General features: G+C 43.4%; 1 protein-coding gene across 1 annotated transcript; it reads left to right on the top strand.

Annotated features, from left to right (window-relative positions):
- The first annotated feature begins 436 nt into the window (after positions 1 to 436).
- On the top strand, positions 437 to 2212 carry LOC111249069 (uncharacterized). Its single transcript, XM_022802399.2, has one exon. It carries the CDS (start codon positions 684 to 686, stop codon positions 1599 to 1601), a length of 918 nt encoding a protein of 305 aa, XP_022658134.1. The 5' UTR covers positions 437 to 683; the 3' UTR covers positions 1602 to 2212.
- Positions 2213 to 22417: the final 20205 nt, after the last annotated feature.

Below are 22417 nucleotides of genomic sequence, written 5' to 3' on the forward strand. Positions count from 1 at the left end.
TCTATATTGCACTTTGTCTGAAAGTGGTCAGGGTCCGAAAATAAAATTGGAATACTGTTGAAATATATCCACATACATGCCCTCGTTTAGCTAGCATGGAGATAGCTAAGGGATGACAGTAATTCTGCGATTTGTTATTAAAGGGGTTTTAGCCGACGGCTATCAGAAGCTCGACACATGGTTGTCGTCAGTTATTTTTTGAGAAATTGAGACAATTGATAATCGTCGTGTTTGCCTAAATCGCTAGGAATCGAGCGCTCAGCTCCTATCAGATCAAAGAACCGATGGCTGAAAAGCATGTTCTGCTTAGAGAGAGCGATAGGGGCGGCGCTTACAATCAGTCGAACCTAAAGAGAATCCGTAGTGGCACCGAGTTGTATCTTAGCCCTTGCCACCCTTGCACAGTCCTCGTACATCCTCACCAGACACAAGTCGCGCTACCCGCATCCTCTTAAATATGGCTGTCGTTCAGTCAGCGCTAAAGGCTTCATGTCTGTGCTGTGTAAGTGCTTTGAACGTTGTTTGGTTTGCTCACAATCGTCTAACAACTTCGTCATCGGTCCTCATCTTCGTTACATGTTCTCCTGCGTCAGTCATAGAATGCCATATTTGTAAATCACTCTTCGAGGTTTGCTGTAACAATCATTGACGATAAGACACTAGACAACATACAATAGATCAGGATGCAAGAAGCTGTGGCCGATCAGCCTCCTCAGATGATCCCGCAGAACGCAGCACTTCACGCTAACTCTCGCGCTGTAGTGATCGAAGCAAAGTCGTTCGCATGTACTTTTGAGGACTGCAACTTCAAATCGTACCGGTATCACCATTTGAAAAGACATATTATGACGCATACTAAGGAAAAGCCGTTTGCCTGCCCTGAGTGCGGGACTAAGCGCGCACGACGTGACGCGCTTGCCCAGCACATGAAGACGCATGCGAAGAAAGACAAATGCAGGTGCATACATTGTTCAAAAAAGTTCAACAGCGTGGAAGAAGTACAAGAACACCTTGATACGGCACATCGACATATCTGTGACAAATGTAAAAGAAATTTTGTTAGTACGAAACAACTGAGTGACCACAAACGTGAGCATAATGTGACCAGATGTCGAATGTGCGCGTTTTCGTCGACGCACTACCACAAGGTCATGAGACACGAACGCAAAGTGCATTTTATTTCCAAGGACAATCAAATAGCTCAGGCGGCCACTCCGGAGGACGTAAGCCAAGGTCAGACTGTGGACGAAATCGAAGATCAATCAGGCAGCGATATCAGGGAGGCGAGCTCACCTGATTCTGTCAGCAGCCTCACAGGCCCAGTCGCTATGGTCCGCGCGCCAGCCACTGACGACAACCTTTCTTCCCAACCGTTGGACTTGTCAGTCCGATCAACCGTAGTACAGGCCAATAATGGAACCAACATCAACTTCAATTCAGTCGATGGATCCAATCCTAACCGAATCCCTCCCGCTCCTTTGAATCTGCCCTATGAGCTACAGATGAACAGTGTAATGAGACCAGGCTACTATTTACATTTGTATCACAACTATTTGGATTACATCAATAATCCCGCGTACTGGTATTTTTCTCAGAACTAAAAGCTTACCTATACATGTCTGTATTGACGATTATGACAAAACTTATATTAGAATCTGGCCAGTACGACATGAATCGTGCAATGTAAAAGAAATTAGCATTTCAACAGAGGAATATAACGACTCACAAGCGCGTTCGTAAGCGAAGAGAACGATACATTGCATCTTATATAGCTACGTTGTGACCGGCCAACGAAAGGCGGTCCTTTGCTTGCCTTATGACCATCGTAGACCATTTCCGTGCAAGACCACCATCAGCCTCTGATTTCTCGTTTCGTTTTTTCGTTGTCCAGTGTCTATCTAAATAACCAAAATATGGCACTGATTCCAGGGCTTTCATGTCTTACGATAAACATTGCGCACAATACCGCCATGCTAAATACAAAAAATATTGCAATACATTGAAAGTAAGCCGAGAACGATAACATATACGTAAGTAAATACCCCGAATCATAAAATGTCTAAGTCAGTATGTCTCTAATGCCTAAGTAGCGATAACATTCGCTTATCTTCACGTTTAGTTCTCTCGAGTGATATTTGCGGTACTTTGCACACTTGCAATAATGTTATCAGAAGTCATAAATTTCCGCTTGCTATATTTTTATGGTTATATATATATATATATATATATATATATATACATACATATACCTATATATAATGGTTGGAATAAATATCGTCACTACACAAGTGAACTATGTTTTAATTTACTTATCGACATTAACGTTCATCATAGAGAAGCTTACGAAATGAATTGCTGTCTTGACGCTCTAGACCATCTTCGCAAACATCCTAGGTTAAGCTGAGATTGATTTTCAACAACAATGCCCATTCAACTCTATATCTGAAGTGTCTTCAAATATGCACCTCCAGTAGACTATAAATAATTTAATTAATTATAACAAAATGAATAAAATATAAACGAACCATATAAACATTTTCATGATGACGGTCTTATGCAGACAACTTAATTCTTAGTTTCTCCTTCAAGTTACTTATTCATTTTTCAATTTCATGTTGTTTGTCGTTTTCCTAATTACGTGCTTGGTCACTTCCTGCGCGCTCGCAGAAAACCTAAGTAATAACTAGCTCGCATTTTACGTTGCATCCTATTATTTTCTATTCTATCCTACTTGTCATGGCTACATGTTCACTTCCAATTTACTTATTCTGTTTTTGTAAGTATTTAGAAGCGGAGCATGGCAAAGAGTCAGTCGAATATACTTTACATGACAAAGACGGTCCATTCTACAAAATAATATAAACCGATTAGAAACCGGAGGAGACAACAGAGCTCATTAAGAATCACACCTTTTTCTAGGTTGCTCTCTTGTAGTATCCTATGTCTTTTAGTTTTCACTTAATAGGACTATCTTCTTTTCTATCCGATGTATAATCCGTCGAGTGCACAGCTAAGACAGTGGAAGCTGATGTTTAAAATACAGACGCAGTTGCATACACGGTACAGGTAAATAGGGCAATATTCGCCCTCCGGGGTCAGCACTTACAAGCTTATATCCTCTACGGCTAATACTTCCTTATTGCCAGGTACACAAAGTATGTAAGGTTTAGTTGGACGGCTATAATGAACTTACTTTAGTCGAAAAGTTGAGGGGTTGCAAAAATTTAAATAGTGGATTGCCTTAAGCTGAAAAATCCTGTACATGCTTGTCAAACTCTAAGAAAGGAAAAAAGCAAATGGATTTTTTTGATAGCTAAATAAGTCACCTGTAATAACAAATCATCATTTAGACTCTCAATATCTAATGATGGTTTTTAGTGTTTTCAACGTATATAATTTCTACCCCTAAAAGCCCATAGCTCGTAGCTCAAAGCAATGCTTCTTACATCGATCTGCTCCGTGTAAACCGTGTATTTAGACCTACAAACCCTTTTTTACTTGTATAGGGAGCAATTTTTTTTCAGTCCCCACACAGGCGACGGCAGCTATTGATGAACCGGGCGATCTTCACCTGCATATGACTGACGTAAGTTTTGCGTTGAGGCGTTGAGGCATAGCTTTATGCCTTTACCTAAGAGACGTAAATAGATCTCACAAGTATCTCACGGTAATAGTCTACGCTAGATGTGGTGGTTTCCGTAACGTTCGACTCCTACCTGCAACACAGTCATGTCTCGGTTGACTCAGTTATCCGTGCTATTTCAAATTACGGTGTTTCAGAGTTTGTTCACTCATCGAATAATAACAATGATACGTTTTCGCGGCGTATTTTTATTATTTGTATGAATGACATCCACGCAGCGGTGATCGTGCTTCTACTGTCATACAGAGCCCCACGTACTGATACAATTTCTTGGAATTATCTTGAGTAATCATTACTGAATCAACCAAGCCGCATGTTACGTGTGCTGTTAAATATATGGTTTCATAAGCACCTCTGTAGATAACGTAGTGCTCTGCCAAGTATATTCGTCTGAGTCAATCGATCAAAGGTCAGTGTACTGCTGTTGAATTTTCATATGGTCCCTTGCATGTTATGTCAAGATTCAATAACAACCCAGACTATTAAGACCCCAATGCAACCCGCTTCGTGTTCCGTTCGTAGCCCCACATGCTGTCTGACTCCGAATAGGATTGGAAGAAATTCTCGGAAGGTCGTCGGCCGAGCAATCAGTAGAAGTAAGCTGTCTCTTGACTGCAGACGAACCTTCGAACAGCTGTAATACAGGCGCAGTGTTCCGAAACATGATAACCGCTGGGTTTACCTTGGTCTAAGGCCTACGATGCTTCTTCAGATTCCTTCTACCTCACTGGTAGAAAACATTTCGGCGCACTTTACCAATATAGAGTAGAAAAGTAATTTTCTTTTCGGTCACCATACTGACACGTATATTTGCTCGGCGGTTAGCCCCATAGCAGCTTCAAAAACAGAGGACTCTTTCGCAAACTTCGATTTTCTATAGAGATTGTCTTAATTCTTCAATTGTAGCATTCTTTGTTGTTGCTACTTTTGTGATTTTTCTTGTCTGTTGTTGTTGTTGCTGTTGTTATTATATATATATATATATATATATATATATAATATTGTTACTTTACTATAATTGAATTGATTGGCAATGATTAATTGTGCAATGAAGTGAAACTACTTTTTACAAATACTGTACAATATATTACGAGACAAAACTAAACGCAGCTCTCTACAAGAACAATAATATGACAATTACCTGTCCAACGTCCATATTGGAACTTCAATTTGATTGAACCTTGATTAAGGTTAATGAACCTCTAGTAGCATCTGTCTAGACAACCTTAAAATGCACTTACAATACTAAGACGATCAGCTCCAACTGAGAAAGAAACGAAAGATTTGAGAACCATTATGCTAGATAGGTATTGTCTTATTCAAAGCTGATATATTGGAGTTATATCAATTAAGTAAAATATTTACACGGTATATTTGGCCCAGCTTATATAAGATTACGAAGGCACACCGAGTCTTCTTCGTGTAAACGTATATATAAAGCTATTTCAACGTATAATTATTCAGGAGCTCTCCAGTAAAGCGCATGGCTTACTTGACGAGACGGAGTAAAATTTATATCGAAAACGTTGTCTTCCGTCCCGGTACTCATGGCTGCTTCGTGGCAGAGACCCTGATTGAAATAAGAAAAAAAAAACATGGAAATTTAATCACGGGTTTAGGCCTATTTACGAAGATGTTGATCCGTCTTGCCATTACACTGCTACGCTAACTGTTTACAACGCAATATGCCCTTGATTCCTTCTGAAATTTTAGATGCATTATGCAGATTGTCGCTACAATGGAGCCGATCGTTGAACTGCTAAGCCATCCGTACGAAGTCCTTACGTGACATATTCCTCATCAAACGCCTCGTTTAATAACTTATGGCCGGAGAAAGTATTACTAGGTTAGAGTTTTGTTACTCGACAACGTAGGACTCATGCGAATAGGTGTTTCTAGCAATGTAAAACCAATGGTGCGCTCATTGGTGTTTTTCAATTCAAACTTGATGTGCTTGTTGAAGAAAGGAAGCCTAATACAATATAGGCAGGTTATTGTGATCGTTTCTAGTTACAGATAGCTTTCTTCCTGCAAAACGGACGTGAAGCCATTCACAATAGATCATGAGATGCAGCCAGATAAACGTCAGCATCAGATGCACTCATAGATTTCTGTGTTTTTCTAACATTATAGTTCTATATTAACTAAATATTAGTAATGTAACGTTTCATTATAATATATTTATGGGCTTACAGCAGAAGGTGAGATTAACAGGGATCTTGATATGGGATTGCCCATCACCCGTAATTCTTTACATCAACGACGTAATGGAGATCGGCGACCTGGCAGAGCGAATCTAAGGTTCGGTCGCAACTGTGCTTAGGCGTATAACAAAAAGTCGTTCGTTGAGCCTAGCTTCATGTAGAGATTTTGGAGAAACAGAGCTTTCTTGCGAGAAAATCCAATACGCAGTGCGAAAACGACTGTGATAGAGTGGTGATGGTAGAAGATGACGCCACTGGCGTCTCGAAGTCGGAGTTGGCGTCGGCGTCTCATCGGCTAGACGAAAGGTCATGAACTCAAAGCTAAAGACCGAAACTACCCCAGTGCGTGTTGGGGTTTTAGCAACCAAGCTCCTAAGGTTGAGAGCTCGAAAGCTATGATTTCCTGTTCTGCGGCGCTTCGAAAGTGAAACAATATGTTGCAAGTAGGGCGAGGGTGAATATTAAGCACCACTAATATTTCTGTACAACACTGTGGTCTATGTAAAGGGCTTACGGATTTCACAATACTCTACAACATAGTACCTTAGCTACTACTCATAATCCATCTGCCCGACTGCATCTTCTTGTTTCAGCTATGCAAATTGTTTAACTCAGCCGACTCGGTCTGTCATCGCTAAGGAAGCTTGACGTTTTCGAGCTGCGTTCGCTAGCGAAGTAGTGATTTGTTCGGCGTTCAGATTAAGGTTTACAACCTTCATAATCTATCTTGAGAAAAAGAGAAATACAGACCGAGGGCTATGCATCGGGATAAGCCATATAGGCACAGGGGTTACTGCGACCGACAGCGTATACCCTTTTCAGCCCGATAATTATGAGATTCAATGACAAGTGTCATTGATAAAATTCCTCGATGATGCTCCCCGTAAGTTATACTAAGCCTGAATCAATTTTGAGTGTTTGACTCTAACGTTGGAACACGCCGAATTAATTAATCTCCGTATATAAGATCCATATATAACAAACGAATACGGTAGAAATGCAAGACAAATTTTTAGTCTACTGTTTGCTGCCATAACGCTTGATTTTTTTTGGTTCGATTGAAATTAGTTCTCTGTTTAGCGGTATGCAAAATAGACGGACGGCGCACGGAGTAGACGATTTTGCCTAATGCTATCGGAGGTTTTTGTTATACTGAGCTCGTATATATGTATGCCTTTCATAGAGGTCACATAGTAACTATAGGGTTCTAGGTTAATGGCCTATTGTATAACATTATGGTTCCGCCTATAACAAACTGCTGGTGAGATGCTTTATTTAAAAAGACAAAAGGGAAAGTGGGTTGTATTCCGTAAGGCTGCGCTGTTTAGATAGGATGCTATTGAGCTAACGGTTTAAACAATAAGACAAACGAAAAAAGTAACATCAGACGAAGCCATTGCTTTATGCTGTGGTGCTAACGCTATAATTCGTCTGTTTTAGCGGATATGAAGAAAATGCTACATTGACATCTGTTCTGATCTTCAATGTAGGTCCCTCTACGAATACTCCTAATAGCGTGAAAGGTTCGTATCAAAATGCATCATCTTTATTTGAAAGTGGGCACTTTTCGAGTCAATCGATTATCAACGAAACCTTGAATCTCGAAAATTGAAAGTGTCGAGCTTGGTTTTCGTCGATTGAGCCAGTGGCAACAATTTGTTATGAGGTTCGTAGAAATCAGACAAGGATGTCCTTTTAGTCAAATTAATTATCCTATTACCTGCTTTTTTTTGTTGGCTAATCTATCTAACGGCTAATATATCAAAACTAATTTTACCAATGACCCATTGCTTTTCGTGACAGATTTCAGTTTGTTTCATCGTTGTTCGAAAACTATTTTCTGCAGGATTTTTAGTTACCCTTTTAGCCGTTCTAAGTAAGTGTCGCCACAAGGCATCAAGCTGTATTGCAGGACACTGTCAATTGGTGCATAATATTTACATAACCTTTATTGGTATGGTAACATAACCTACATATATATATTTTTTGAATAATTCTATCTACTGCATCGCGGTGTCGTAATTTCGCTTGCCAAATAGCGGGTTGTTAGTGTGTCAGTTTGATGATGGTTTTGGCATAGGTCACGTACTCAGGACAAAGGGTTTTTTGGAGATATTTCTCAAAAAAAGAAATATTTATCTACGTACCAAGAATGACAGTTATGGCCTGTTTGGGAAAAAGATGCCTCCCATGATAAAAAATAATACCATATACCATCAATGTTGGAACGGCACATAGCGGTTTCGGGGCTACAAAGCTAAGCTTCCGTTATAGTGAAATCGAAAGCTATGAGGCTGAGAATTAGTCAAAGACCAAAAACTTATAGGTTGTCAGAACCTTCTCGATAATTTTCTCAGCTGCATTGTTCAATTTAGGTTGTTATCAACAATAGACATTTGAAAGCTGTCTATTTACTTCCAGTCCAATTTCTTAGCTGCAACGCTATCTGTTTTTTTTTTTCTTTTAATTCAATTTATTACATACACACAGTTTGCTTCAAACGAGCTTTTGTTGGAACCTATGAGACCCACTAATAGTTTTTGAGAATACCTGCACTTTTCCAATAAAAATTTGACCCATTTGATTGTCGGTTTGGTCTATGAAATGTCAAACTTGATAAGTTATCTTGATAAACTGACTATCAATCATAAGTTCTTACACGGGTTTGATGCACAGAAGAATGTCGATAAAGCGGACAGGTAACAAAGTAGACTTTTCCTTTGGAAGAAATGCATTTCTCGTGCATATTCGTTAGTGACGCCTGTAATAATTGCTACTGATATATTAGACCATAGAATTCGCTAACTATTGTATTTCATGCGGAACGATTCACGGGTACGGTGTAACGTCGATGTGAACGGCACCAGTCACGGCTGGGTCAACGTACTGCAACCGATTCAATTTCGAGACGTTTATGAGGACGTTATAAAAGGGCCTCCTTCAAGCTGTATGCCCCGTACATTACAAATCTCGTTAGATTAGTACATGAAGGAAGATTAAGCCTGGCGTCGTGTTGTCCGACTAGCTTCAGCGATTTCTCTAGTAGTTCATTGTTCCAAGCCACGACAGGCTTTCCGTGCACTATACGAAAAGAACTGCGAATCCCCGATCCCAGACGGCTTCCGCTGAAACTATTACTACACCGAGCTGCTGCCAGCAAATGCTGGTGCCAGCCAGTTAACAGCAGGAAAAGAGCCAGACTGAGGAATGGCTTTAATTATTCTCTATTACGTGGATTTTTATCGCAGAGATCTAGAAGACATAAAAAAAATCAAATATTTTTCAAGAAAAATTTAATATTTATATATAAGATAAAAATTTGATCTTGGATTTATTGTTATTTTACATGGCCACCTTAGGTGAATAAATTGGTTTTTCAAATAAACATGAATAGGGCTAAAAGAGCAACATAAATGCATATACTCTCCGCCTTATTTATGTATGGTAGTTCGGGTAGACCAGAACACTGAATAAATAATATCCTCAACAAAGATGGTTAAGGCGTATTTGTCACGCATGGCCAATGGCCTGATTGAAGGCAAGAGGCGTCGAAGGAGTCCTTTTGAGCAGATAAAAAATTCGAGACTTTAAACTAATAAGATCTGGGGATGTTTTGATCGTCACTCCATTTGTCACAGATTTACTCCTAGCAGAAGGTCTTTCCTGCTGAGAAAAACACTTCAAATAGTCCAAACGTGATGCGTGTGCTGCTTCTTATCTAGTCTAAGAAAGAAGTGAACCAAAAGGCATTAAAGGTTAATTGCAGACAATAAGCGGACCCTTCGCTAAAGACGGTAGCGACGATTCTCCAGATTTATTTGACCAAACCTCAACTATTTGTTCTATTGTGCAGTAGCAACAGTTAAATCAGGGTACGTATTAAAAATCAAAGATTCATTCTCAAGTTCGAAGGCTATTTTTATCGAAGTACATGATCTCTGCCAATGCTACCGAGCACTCAATTAACATGGATAAAGTTTCCAAACGAAATGCAGAATTGAAAAACTTGTAAAGGTATATATTGTAAAACTGTATTATAAGATAAGTTACAGCGCATTCGAAGCGAGCATATTGGACATCTTTCTTCGAAAATACATAGACTATGTTTAGTGGTAAAACGATTTAAAGAGAAGTTACGACGACTGAGGTTTATGATCGATTTATTAGAGAGAAAGCCAATCTGTAATTTCACTTATCTTCTTCATAAAAGCCGACTGGGCAAACAAAGTGTCGCCAAAGGGCAGGCACCCACTGCTATGGATCTTGACAGTTGTAACGAGTCGGGTCATTTGTAGAAAATTATACCACTAAATTTTGCATCTGATATACGAATCTGGCATGTACGTTATGCCAACCGTGAGATACGGTTCTAATCCCACCGGCGCCGAGTATCGTACGCGTCAGCTAAACTACCACTAGCGAATTCCAACTAGTGGGACACCACCATACTTTTCCAGAAATATAAGCTACAATGATTGTCACATACGAATCAGTACGAGCCACGATGAATCGTGTGCGCAGGAAGGATCTATCTCTCCAACATACAAATTGGCCATATATTCTGTTTTCGAAACAGATCTGTACGTGTATATATCAATGTACGCTTCCATGACGTTAGAACTACAGAGGCAACAGTTAACGTGTCTCATTAACAGGGATTAAAAGGTGGCACATAATTTTCTTTTTTCATATGTCCCGTTAGTTGCAATTACCTAACCTTTCCGGTGAGAACTAAACGAGCGGGACCGTTAACAACTCTGCCACTCGTACTGCCTTTACAATGTATTATTTAAACCTTTCGTCTGTTATCTAAAACAAACGTCGCAACGTGTAGGTAGAAGAGTTAAAGGGTGACCGATTAAAAGTGCTATTCCACTTCCCTGGGGGAAACGCGGGTACGAAAGCCTAGTTCAAGCATCGTGGCACTGACGGACACGGTGATACATGCGAAATGCCTCTACTCAACAGTATAGTGTCAACCTTTAGGCTGAAGTGCCAACGGATGCCTCGTCCTCATAAAGGATTTGCTTGATAGCTAACTTGAAGCTCTCTCGCCCGTTAACTGTTACACTACGCATAACGACGCGACCCCGCAACGTTAGATCTCTTTCGGAGACCGCAAGGGAGTTCTGATGGTTGGCATAGTTTATACGTGCGTGCATTCGTCAGTTCTCGCAGTTCCACGACGGACTGACGCTAGAGATAAGCACCAATGTTCCACTCAAAGCGTCCCTAGGAGAAATGCCCAAATACAACGGCAAGGATGCCTGTATCTCTTGAAACTAGATTGACAGACTTGTAGATGTACTCATATATGCGTCTGCGGTGCATGACGTTGTCACAAAGTACTTAACTTTTGTTTTTCCACCACTTGTTTTTCCATTGATGTTTCTAAACTCGTTCAATCTGCATTGGTTTTTCGTATTGAATTTTTCAGTTAGATCACAATTAACTTTGTTTATCTGCACAGATTACGTAAGATGTATGGTTACTGAGGCTTGATGTAGCCATCTTTCATCTTCACTTTTATCGTTCTTTACACTGAACTGTTCAGGTATTTTGAATTAATAGTAGGATCATACATATATGATAATTGCGACTTCAGGAAGGGTTCGTTAATATCGAAATTTGTAGCGCAGATAGCCCCTACTATAGCCATATCTACCGCGATCTTACTTGTACTTATTTGGCAATCGTAGCGCTTATACAACCGTATAAGATACGATAGTAAGATACGTACGTAGATAAGTATGTATCTTATACGTAGCACAGATAACAAGTAGCGTACACTCTAATAGTGCTACTGTTAAGCTGATGTTTAATAATATTAGGGTCCTATATATTGAAGTGGAAGTGTATGATCCCAATAATCTCAAAGATTTCTATAATATACACACTGGTAATCAGCGCTTGTGTAGAATTCTACAAAAATCGACTGACGGAACTTCAAGGCAAATAGGACATTATCTACAAAGCTTCTCTTTACTATACTTTTTTGGAAGGTGTACATGACAATGATGTTACCTGAGCTGCCGTGTATCATTTGTCTCACCCTTTCCAACAGCGGACGAGAACGAAAACTATTCAATGGAAAGATACACGTGTCAAGGAGGGCAAGCAAAAACAGTAAAATAAATGGTAACTAAAAAGTGATTCCGATCTCTACTTGTCTTGCTAGAATCTACCTCGCGAAAGCGGGAGAGACAGAGAATGATGGTGAGAGAATTAGGGGCGGTAACACCCACACAACTGCTAGACGAGCTTTGTTGCTCCTTTCCCTTTAGGCGGCACGGTGGGAGGTGACTGCGCTGCCGGCAGGGGCCTCTACCAGCCGGTTTTGGGTAATGGAAGGCTTGATAGACGGGTGGCTCTCGCGCGACCAGGAATTCCCTCCTGAAAGCGCAAAGGGCAAGCGGAAGGGTTCCAGCAGCGTAGTCAGTGGGAGTCAAGAGAAGTCAAAAGGTGGGTCGGCGCTGGCCGGCCCTCGTTGTCCTTTGCCGTCATTGATGTCCGTCGTGGTACAGAGTTGTGTTCAGACGGTACTTGAACCCATAAACTCAGTAACCCTAGAAAAGGCTATCGCTTCTTGCGCGGAAGCAACTAAGTATCCTCGAGGCTCCTCATGTCTGGCCACCACCCCTTCCAGCTAGATCCTCTTCCGACTCCCTCTTTCAACTGTCCTTCCTTTACGCTTTCCCTCTTTTTCGTGTTCTCCTCCAGCTGCTCGATGACAAATACCATCCATGACCTCCGACACACAGAAGTATGGTGACGCTAGTGATGGTGGGCGGTGAAGAAGCACAAGACGTCCTAATGCCTCATTCTTTTCTCATTCGCTTTCTGGTATACCTAGCCAGCGGCCTGATTCCCTTTAGGCTGCAGGCTGATTCTGGCCCGAACCGTTTCTTCGACCTGCGGCCCCCGACCTCACCAACTGTCCTCCATTATACTACCCTATCTTTCTTTTCGTATAGGGGGACTGCTGCGACTAGCTGCTCCCTGATGACCTCGTGCCTGACACTAGGCGTCTGCTGCCATGGTCACATGTGCCTGCCATATGCGTCGCTTACGGCGATCGCCTGAAGCTCGCCGTTTGCTGCTGCTTCTTCCACGCTTTTCTGTAGAGTGGTGTCCGCGGGCTGAATTTACGCTGGGCCAATTGCCGACCCGACGCGGTGTGTTCGCGGTTGATTGGAAGTTCTGACAGATAGAGTGGTTTAGCTACCAACCGGCAGCGCTTCTGAGTCAAGACGATGGTGACACGAGCACCATTGGACGGCATGGCCCTATAGTGATGATAGCGGCAGCGACAGCTGCAGCACCGAGCTGCGACTCGCGCGGACGAAGCCCAGCGTTATAAAGAGGCTAAAACGAAATATCTGAGTGAAGCGCCGAGAGAAAAGATGCGTTCAGGGAAGAAGCGATCGGTTCTCTCGTTAAGATGATAACTCTTCCGTTGACTTCGCGTCCCGTCCGACTTCCGTCGACCATAGGTCCGTTGTCTCGTTCGCTTGCTTGTTGAAAGATGTATAAACGACTAATGGTGGTTCACAGATCCAGTATGGCTAGATGAGTTACTGCTTTTGAAAGGCGCCGTAATATCGGTTCTATTAAAATCCTTAAGAAATACTGGACGACATCTATTAGGTTGCACACGTCGCATTGATCATAGGAACAGCCAGCAAAAAGAAGTATTAGCCATATACATATTGATGTATTAATGAGTCTGTTGGGTGGGGTGCGTGTGTGTGTTGTAGACTAATCATGTGGGGTGAGATGCAAGCTGGGCATAATGAAAAAAAAAAACAATATCATTCACGATCTAACGTTAAAACTGCAATTTACGGATATTTGAGGACGCTTAACTTACATTTCAGTTCCGGTTTCTCAGAAAACATTTTTGAGCTCAATGCCGCAACCGAATCTGAGGATGCTAGTTATATTGAGTCGACACGGTATGTCAATTTTCTATTACTGACTCTCTGCAATAGATAAAACAGTATCTATTAACAAAAAAGGGGGAAGAGTATTAGCTTAGAAACGAGTAAAAAACAGAGAGCTACGAAATACGGCTTATCGTTAGAGCTGGCGATGTTGACAGTAAATTCATTCTAACATTGTTTAGAAATGCTTTACACATACTTGACCTTATGTGAGCATATTTGCAGTGTTAATAGACCTTCATTGTTTGACTGGAAATACTGAGCTTTAAGAACCCTTTCTCTGTAAATCTTTTTATGGTTATGACAGATGATCGTTAGTTTCGAAATACTACTTATGTCTCTTCTCGCATAAAAGCTGTGATGTAACGTATAACAATCAGTCGATATAATCTCCTTGCACAATGGTTCGAAGCTACGAGAGAGACTAACTAGTATTCATCTCGGGCATATATGACCTAACCTATGTCAGATGCTACAGACGTTTAAGCCGATGCTTAGGATCCTCCATAGTACGAAATGCATAAGTTTATCACAATGAAAACAATAATTGCACAGCAATGCAGTAACAGATTTTAGTTACTGCGGTAATCGCAGAGCGCTTTCTCGCTTTTTCTCGCTGTCACGTTGATTCGATAATAATAGAAAAAAAATCAAATTTGCATGCCCTATACTTAGGACTTTGTCGATGCCTAAATATAGGTGACTATCATTATGAGGAGAAGAGAGAGAAAGACGAGCGTAACCGTCCTTTAGGTAGTACTACTACTGGTAATAGTAAGTCTCTCGTAAAAGCCCGAGGCTACGTTTTACGCATCGCTCGCTACTGCTAGTTTTCTCCTACTCGTCTTACCCTTCGGGATTCCTTTTGGATGACGTGTTAGCGTACTTTGCTCTTTTCTGTTGTAAACGACCTAATATTTTACGTGTGTGTGTAATGTTCTCAAGGAGTGAAAATGAATGGCCATCGAAAGGGATTGCCTGATGAGGAAATTAATTACGACCGCATTCGATGAACCGCCGCGGTTGGGCCAGCTCATTGGTGGCCACTCGTTACTGATGAGGTAGAGCTGTGCGCCGGGGGCAAACTGCTCTCTGCCATCAACCGGACGGGCATGCCAGCACGCTTACTTCCACGCTTCCATGGGTTCATCGTGGCCAATGAAACCGACAGTAACAAAACGACCAAGTAGCCAACGAACTAACAAGGAGGACCCATTGCCTTCGATTCGTGGTTTCAGATTAAGGGATCATCTTTGGCCATTTGTAGCGAAGAATCCCCATTCTACTAGAATCAAGTGTGTTCTCCGTTTACACCCATCCGTGCATACTTTGTTCCACAGTCCGATAATAGCGTCTGGGGTTAGAATCATCCCGCTTGGTCCGTTTATCTGTCAGTTGCCCTTCTGCCAGCTTCGAATCAGTTGAACAGTGCACCCCTTGTTAGCACATCGGCGTTCTCTGCTGTGTCTATGCTGATATTTGCCTCGAGTTAAGTCGTTGAGTTCGACAGAAGTGGAATTGGTTCGCGTTCTGATGAGCGTTTAGATCAAGGACTAAAGAGAGGCCGAAAGACTTTGAAACAGAGGTTCTCCAGGGGGTCTTGGCCAATTTTCGTGGCCCTTTACCCCTCCTCAACGTGTTTTCCAGTTTACTCATTTGTCCTTTTCACCCTCATTACTTTATGTCTGATCTCATTCGATCCTTGGCTTTCTCGTTCTCTCCCGCACCCTCAAGAGGTCTTGCGACTCAACCTGAGAGGGTTGACAGCCCTCCTGCTTCCAGTCCTCTGGCTAGTTTCGCAGTTTGGCGTAAACGGCAGCTGCAGGCATCCGAGGCGGCTTCGGGCCACACAGCAGCGAATGAGCGTATTTTCGCGCGTTGCGCGCCGCAGACTTTGTCCCAGGGGATCGTTGAGCGAATGATTTGTCTTTCTTGATATTGTTCTATCACCATCATCAGGAGTAACGTAGCTTTCAGAGCTCTTTCTCCATCTCACACTTGCTCTCTTCATCTGCCACTTTCACATTTGCCTCATTTTCCTTCTTCTGCTGGTGCCGATGCTGCCGCCGTTGTTGCCGTTGCCTCTGCTGCCTGCAGCCTCTGTGCGGGGCCCGCTAGGTTGATCTCTATTCGCTGCTGCCGTTGCCGTTGCTAGGCCTTACCGACGTGTTAGTCCTCGATCAGTTACTATCCGCTCTCTTCAAGCTACTTAACCCCCCACTTTCCTCTCACTCCTCATGCTTCTGATGACTGGCTACACTACCTGCAGCGGCTAGGTTACCCCAATATTCCTTCCCCGCGTTTCGCTTGCGCCGTACTCGTCCATGCTCCTGATGGCTCATCATATTTCCCCAGCGATATCAGTTCAGTTTGCAGTTTCATAGTTTTTTTTTCTCATCTTCTCGTCCTTCGTTCTAGTCACTCGACGTTCACCACCGACCGCTAGCCAGGAACTCCCATCGGCCACTATACAATTCTTTTTCGTTTGGCAACCGCCCGCCTAACTAAGGCTGGCTGCAAGCAGCCCCATCGTGCCACAACAGCACCGCTGTGGCTAGTCATCTACCGTCAGCTTCGTTTTCGAGGTGGTACCGCGTGTGTCTCTAAGGGCCGGGAAAAATGAACACAGTTGCCCAGTTCGCTTCTGCCAGTACCGTCACAGCCGCAGTTGCCTCTTCTGCTTCCTTCTTTCGAGGTGCCTTCGTTTTCGCTGCCATTGCCGTTTCTCCGGCCGTCGCAGCCGCCATTCAGCATTTTTCAAACCTCGTCCGCCAGCGACCTTCAGCGACGGCTACTGGACGGCAATACAGCAAGAAATTTTCAAGCTTTTCGGTTTTCGTAGCGGGCGAAGAGCGGTCACTTGGTGGATAACGCCGGTAGCGCTTACGGTGGTAAAACAGCTCCGGCAAACCGGCGGAGAATCTCGTTATTGGTCGGCCGTTTTGGAACGACCGACACTGGGCGACACTTACGCCAGGCTGGATGGCCGACCCTTTGCTGTGCCTACCACTCGTAGGTTTTAAGACCAGCGAGAACTGGCAGGACTGCCGGAACAGTCAGTAGCGACAGTAACAGGCTGTATTGCCCGGGGCAAATGGTTTTTCAGGAATATTTCCATTGCTCGGTGGAGGCGGCAGCTGCGGTTGCAGTGTCGTTTAAGAGCACTGCAACGAGAAAACAGGAGGGGCAGCTAGATGGCATCAGGGGTTGCGTCGATAATAGAAGAGGAACCCATTTCTAAGAAGCCCCGAGAGAGGTGTGAACAGTGGTGCTCTTGGTTGGTCCATTGCAGACATTTATATAGTGTAAGTACAATACTGAGTATACGTCAAGGATACCAAGAAGATCATAAAACAAAGGTGGAATGGAAATACTGAATAAGCTTGTCGCTCACATAGAATACAAATAAAAAGACGTGCCTATACTCCTTGCTATCGATTTATTAGTAGTATTAATTATTGCATCCTTACTTTTCTCTAGCTCAGCGCTATTTCTGTGTATGTGCAGTGGAAACGACGGATGTTCTGTTACGAAGTGATTGAGTTCCGTCGCCTACCAGCAAGTATCGCAGGCTAGGTTTGCGAATTCATGATTTGAGATATAACCCCTTGAACTCCAGCTTCTTCGATGAAGTGATGAGGCTCTCTCTGGACAAAACAACCAGATTTCTCTATCGTAAAACTTTTGTAAGCAGCTGTCACCTTTGAGCCGTCAGGATTTAGACAGGGCTCTTCAGGGCGCGATGTTTAAGCGGCAGAGGATATAAATGAAAGCAGAAAACGATCTATTATACTTCGGCAATGGTGCAATTCAGTGGCGCAAGCTAGGGAAAAAAATACCAATCGAGTGTCAATCAACAGAAGCCTGACATACGTTCGAAACAGGGAGAGCCGACTCTACCGGATAGACTTACCTCATGGTGTAGGTTGCTATTTAGAAGTAGCATAAAATTCCGTGAGCAAAAGCTACCACTGGAATTCATCATTTCCTAATCGAAAATTATCAGCGTGAAAACCATTGCCGAAATGCGCGGCGGTAGTTTTCGCGCTGATAACAATCCCGTTTGATAACAAGAAAGTCTTAACGGAGGTGCTCCCAAAGCATTGCATCTAGAGTATTCTATAATTACCCACATTAAACATACGTGCAACAGAAGTTCTACGCGTCTTGTGTACAAATTTGCAATTAAGAGAACGACACCAGATGAGACGAGGGACAATAACGAGGCGCTTGGACGCCTTCTTGAGAAAGCTATGCACTACTACCCAAAATAGGGTTTATAAATGGCTAAGGAAACGCATAGAACTGACAGAACAAAGAACATTATCATAAGGCGGACATGCATGTATTTCCTATCGGTACAATGTATGCATCATGCGACTGAACGCATTATGAACCGCTATAAGAGCGGTTCGTCATGCGTTCAGAGCTCTTCTTTAGAATTCCCCATGACAGGATCTCGTTTCTTTGCATAATTGCCTTAGTGGCTTTCTCGCAGTAGGGACGATGTGTGCCCGCCAATGGAACAAGCCGTTCGTTAAGCTCGAAGCCAGCAGAATTGGTGGCAGTCGTAGCAGCAGCAGCACCTGCAAACCGAGGAAACTTCTCAGGCCGTATGCTGTGTGCTTTCTGTGCCGGAGGTCCCAGGGGTTGTGCCAGTGACGGCGGCGCTGTCACGGTACTCATTTCCAGCGTTTGGCAGCTAGCGGCTGCCTGAGAGAACCGGCGCTACGGCCTGCGTCGTGAACATGAGTACAAGCGGACGGTAGAGGTGAACGAGCTGTGAAGGGAGAAAATGAAGTGGCGACACCTCGGGGACGTTTTGGCGTCGGAACCGTTCGGTAAGAGGAGCCGCCAGCTTGTCTGCAGGCCCCCCTACCTATCGCGGAGATCGAGCGACCGAAGTGGCGGCCGACAGAAAGGCACTCACTGCCAGAAGCCGAGTAAAGGACGCGGCGAAGGCGGCAACGAATGCGTGAATAAGGAACAAAGACCTCATCAACCGAGACTGGCAAAGGACAAGGAGTTCATCATGAACTGAGCAGTGCCGGTAGCAGCTCAGTCATTCTCAGGGGACCGGCGACCATCGCTACTGACAAGGTAGGTAATTTCAGTCGCCTCATGAAGCTATAGTCTTTTTTTCGGAATATAGCTGATTGGACATATGCGTGTGTACGTGTGAAAGAGCAATACGGACAAAGCCTATCTAAAGGCGAGTGCGTTACTGTGCCTCTGGCCGGTTGGTGCCGCTGATGTCGTCTTTCCTTTTCGTCGAGCAGCGGTCTCGGTCCACGCGAACCCTGTCACTGCCACTACCATCATCAGCAACGTCGTCGTTTGCCAAACCAAACCTCGTTTGCACTTACTAACCATCTCTTCCTGTCGCAAAAGAGAAGTCATAAGATTCCAGGGCAGGAGTCTACAGGCTGCGTGTGCCACCCTTCACCCGGGCTGCATATAACTTGAGCGAGACTGGCTACTTGATGGTGGCGATGGTAATGTATGAAGGCACTTTATTAGTTTTAAGCTAGTAAGTATTATGCAATATATATTATGTAGTACACGTGATGAATTCAAGCTCATTGTGTTAGCTAAATCGAGAATTATAACATAGAAATCCATTGACATATACTACGTATTTTCTTTCAGCAGTATAACATACTTCTTTTATGGAGTGCTGTAATTGACGTCTAATCCACAAAGTAGGGCTTAATTTTTCGCCAGTGGCCAGGATCTTGCTGAGCTATAGCGCCCAAATACAGGTCAATTCAACAAGGTAACAGTTAATAGGCAACTGCTACCGTACCGGTAAAATATCGAAAGCTAACATAAACTAGTGAAAGATATGCACTTTCAAGCGACTATATATTGTAGACCACAGGCACCTCCTTAGGCTTCGTTGTTTCGTTATCACTCGTACCCCCGAAATCATTCAGGGGTGGTGTTGAAAAAAAAAGACGAAAAAAAAGTGGACCAGACCGTATACCTCACTCGAGAGTCTTGCTTCCCCACAGAACGGACGAAATCTTTACTAACTTTTCGCATGTGTATCCTGAGAAACACCCTATCAGTGCATTTCCTTTTTCTAGTCCACCACCAAACAGTCTGGGCAAGCCAGCCTCTTCAGGACTCGAGAATAGTGTTAGCTATGGTGGTGGAAAGAAGGGCGAATGAAAGTTCCGCTTACGTCTGGTGGAAACTGGTTTGCTGTAAAAGAAACAGTATTATCATAATCCCCCGCAGCAATAGCTGGCTAGACCCCTTCCCGCCCTTCGGCTTGCCGGCGTTCTCTCAGCCGATCCTGGCTGGAGCCCGCTCCGCAAATATATTGCTTATGCTAGGCTACCACGGACAAGAGGAGTGGCCTATCCTGGAGATCTATACTAAGAAAGGTTCAGAACCCCTTTGCCTCTGTTCAGATCCCTTCATTCGGCTTTGCTCTCAGGGACCCGACTGTTTAACCAGCTTCCTTCCCATAAAGAAGAAATAACAGGGACTCTTCGTTTCTCGTTTTTTGCTCTTGTAAGTGGACTATTTCTTGGCCTCGGCTTCATGCCCCATCTTCGTTTCCTTGCCAAAACCTTGCTTCTAGACGGAACAGTGCTGGCGTCAACGGAGTCAGCGGTGATGGCCGTGGCACAAGAAAAGAGTTATAGTTGTGGTAGCGATCGCAGTGACAGCAGTAGCAGTGCTAGTAGCAGTTGTATTTTGGTACCGCGTTTTAGCTTGAGTCTGGTTCTTTTATTTGCTAGCAGCGCTGGCTGGTTGGTAGCTGCGTTATCTAGATAGCTTCACAGTCTTAAAGAGACCGGTGGAAATAGAACGGATGACGAAAGAGACGAAACACGTCTGGCCGCCGCATCAGAATCACACTAGCTGCCGACACCATTTCTCTGCTGCTAGAATTTGCCTCTCGCGCTTTCCTCTATCTTGGTGGTGTACGGCAAAGGAGAGCAGCAATACTGGCCTGTCTGTAGTCAACGGGTCTGCCTATGGAAATGGGCAGACCGGATTTTGGTAGAGCGAAGCGTACTATATGGGAGCAAGCCTCCAGAGGTTCAACACTTTGTCAAGATTATTCTGAACAGGAGACGCAAGCGAAACGGAACAAAGCATTAGCCATACGATGGGCTGGCAGAGATGTTGCTAGCAGTAGTCATGAAGAAAAAGTTTCGGGGCAATGGGCAGGAAGCGGACAGAGCAAAAGGGTGACAATGTCAAAGAAGGCGGGAGGAGAGAAGGGACACACTGGGGAAAAAGATAGGAATCTTTCGGAGGCCGCTGGAGTACACAGAATGAAAAAGAGAGCGCAGGTAACCGCATAACGTTAGCGCTTGGCTTCGTGCGCTGCTGCTGTTGTACGTGCGTGCGAATGTGTCTGTGTGCGCGAAATGCCCATTCTTTCCAGTAGCAAAGGAAAAGGAGTTATCTTTGCAGCCAGCGCAGGCCGCGTGACACATTGGCCAAATGCCATCGCAGCGCGCCCGTTGGTTCACCCACAGACGCGGCGCACTCGGTGCCGCTTGTCCAGACAACGTCAGAGCAGCAGCACGCTAACTGATGACAGTTGGAATCTATAACTTGTGGTGGAGGAGACCAGATCTTGCTTTTTCTGCATCAATGAATAGTACATAAGAAAGCATACGAACAACTTTCATAAGGAGAAACAAATGTCAGATAAAGTACTCAATCTGTTAGACGTCTCGTTTGGCTGAATTCAAATTGGATCGGCAGGACCGCCTACATAGGTAGCCGTGGCCATAGGAAATGCAATATTAAAGGAACTTTATTTAGTAGGAAACGGTCAGAGAGTGCTAGGCTGAACATATATATATGATACATTTTTTAGTGTTAATTATATGAATAGTTTAACTATCAATTTTCATTGGCAAGATATGATAACAAGCGATACTTAACTTTGCTCCATGTATTAACAGACGTCTATTTGACACCGTTGAACATATATTTGTTCAGTTGAAGTAAAAGCGACAACATGATGTATGTTATATGGACTTCGCCAGTCTAGACCAGGACGGATGTGTTTCTCCATGTGATCAGATGTGTATCTATAAATGCATTAATATACTTTATTGCCCTCAGATTTCGTATAAATGATAGCAACAATTGCCCCAGTCATTGCTGTATGAGAGATGAGTTGGCGAACAGTAACTGACAAGTCGATAATTAACATGTTCGGCGAAATGGGATGCCGTTCTGCTGGACCCTAACACATAGACTATCTTATATAGACACACAGACTCTATGAAGACTGACTTTCTTCTCTATCCACGCTTCGAGTCAACTGCCAGGGTTGCACAAGCATCATTTACGAATACGCACACTTCAGAAAGGTGATCACTAAGTCGGACTATATAAGACAGCCTTACTCTTTTACTTATTCTCAGGAACCTGCAGTACCTTTGGCTTATACAGATCTGCAATGAAATAAAGTAAAATTTGGCAATATAAATAGACGGCACATGGAACCACCAATAAGGCTCAACTCGTTTATCCGGTTCTTTGAGAGAACGCTTAAAGACAAATAAAAAAAAAGAACCAGCATCTATTCCCTACCACAATTACTGTATACGGCGGAGCTACGTTAGGGACGCACGCAATATTCTAAT

This window comes from Varroa destructor, unplaced genomic scaffold (genome assembly GCF_002443255.2).
Source record: "Varroa destructor unplaced genomic scaffold, Vdes_3.0 BEIS01000004.1, whole genome shotgun sequence".
Classification (NCBI taxonomy): domain Eukaryota; kingdom Metazoa; phylum Arthropoda; class Arachnida; order Mesostigmata; family Varroidae; genus Varroa; species Varroa destructor.

Bases quoted from the DNA above. Each gene is read 5' to 3' on its own strand.
- LOC111249069 (XM_022802399.2), top strand. From the start codon at position 684: ATGCAAGAAGCTGTGGCCGATCAGCCTCCTCAGATGATCCCGCAGAAC.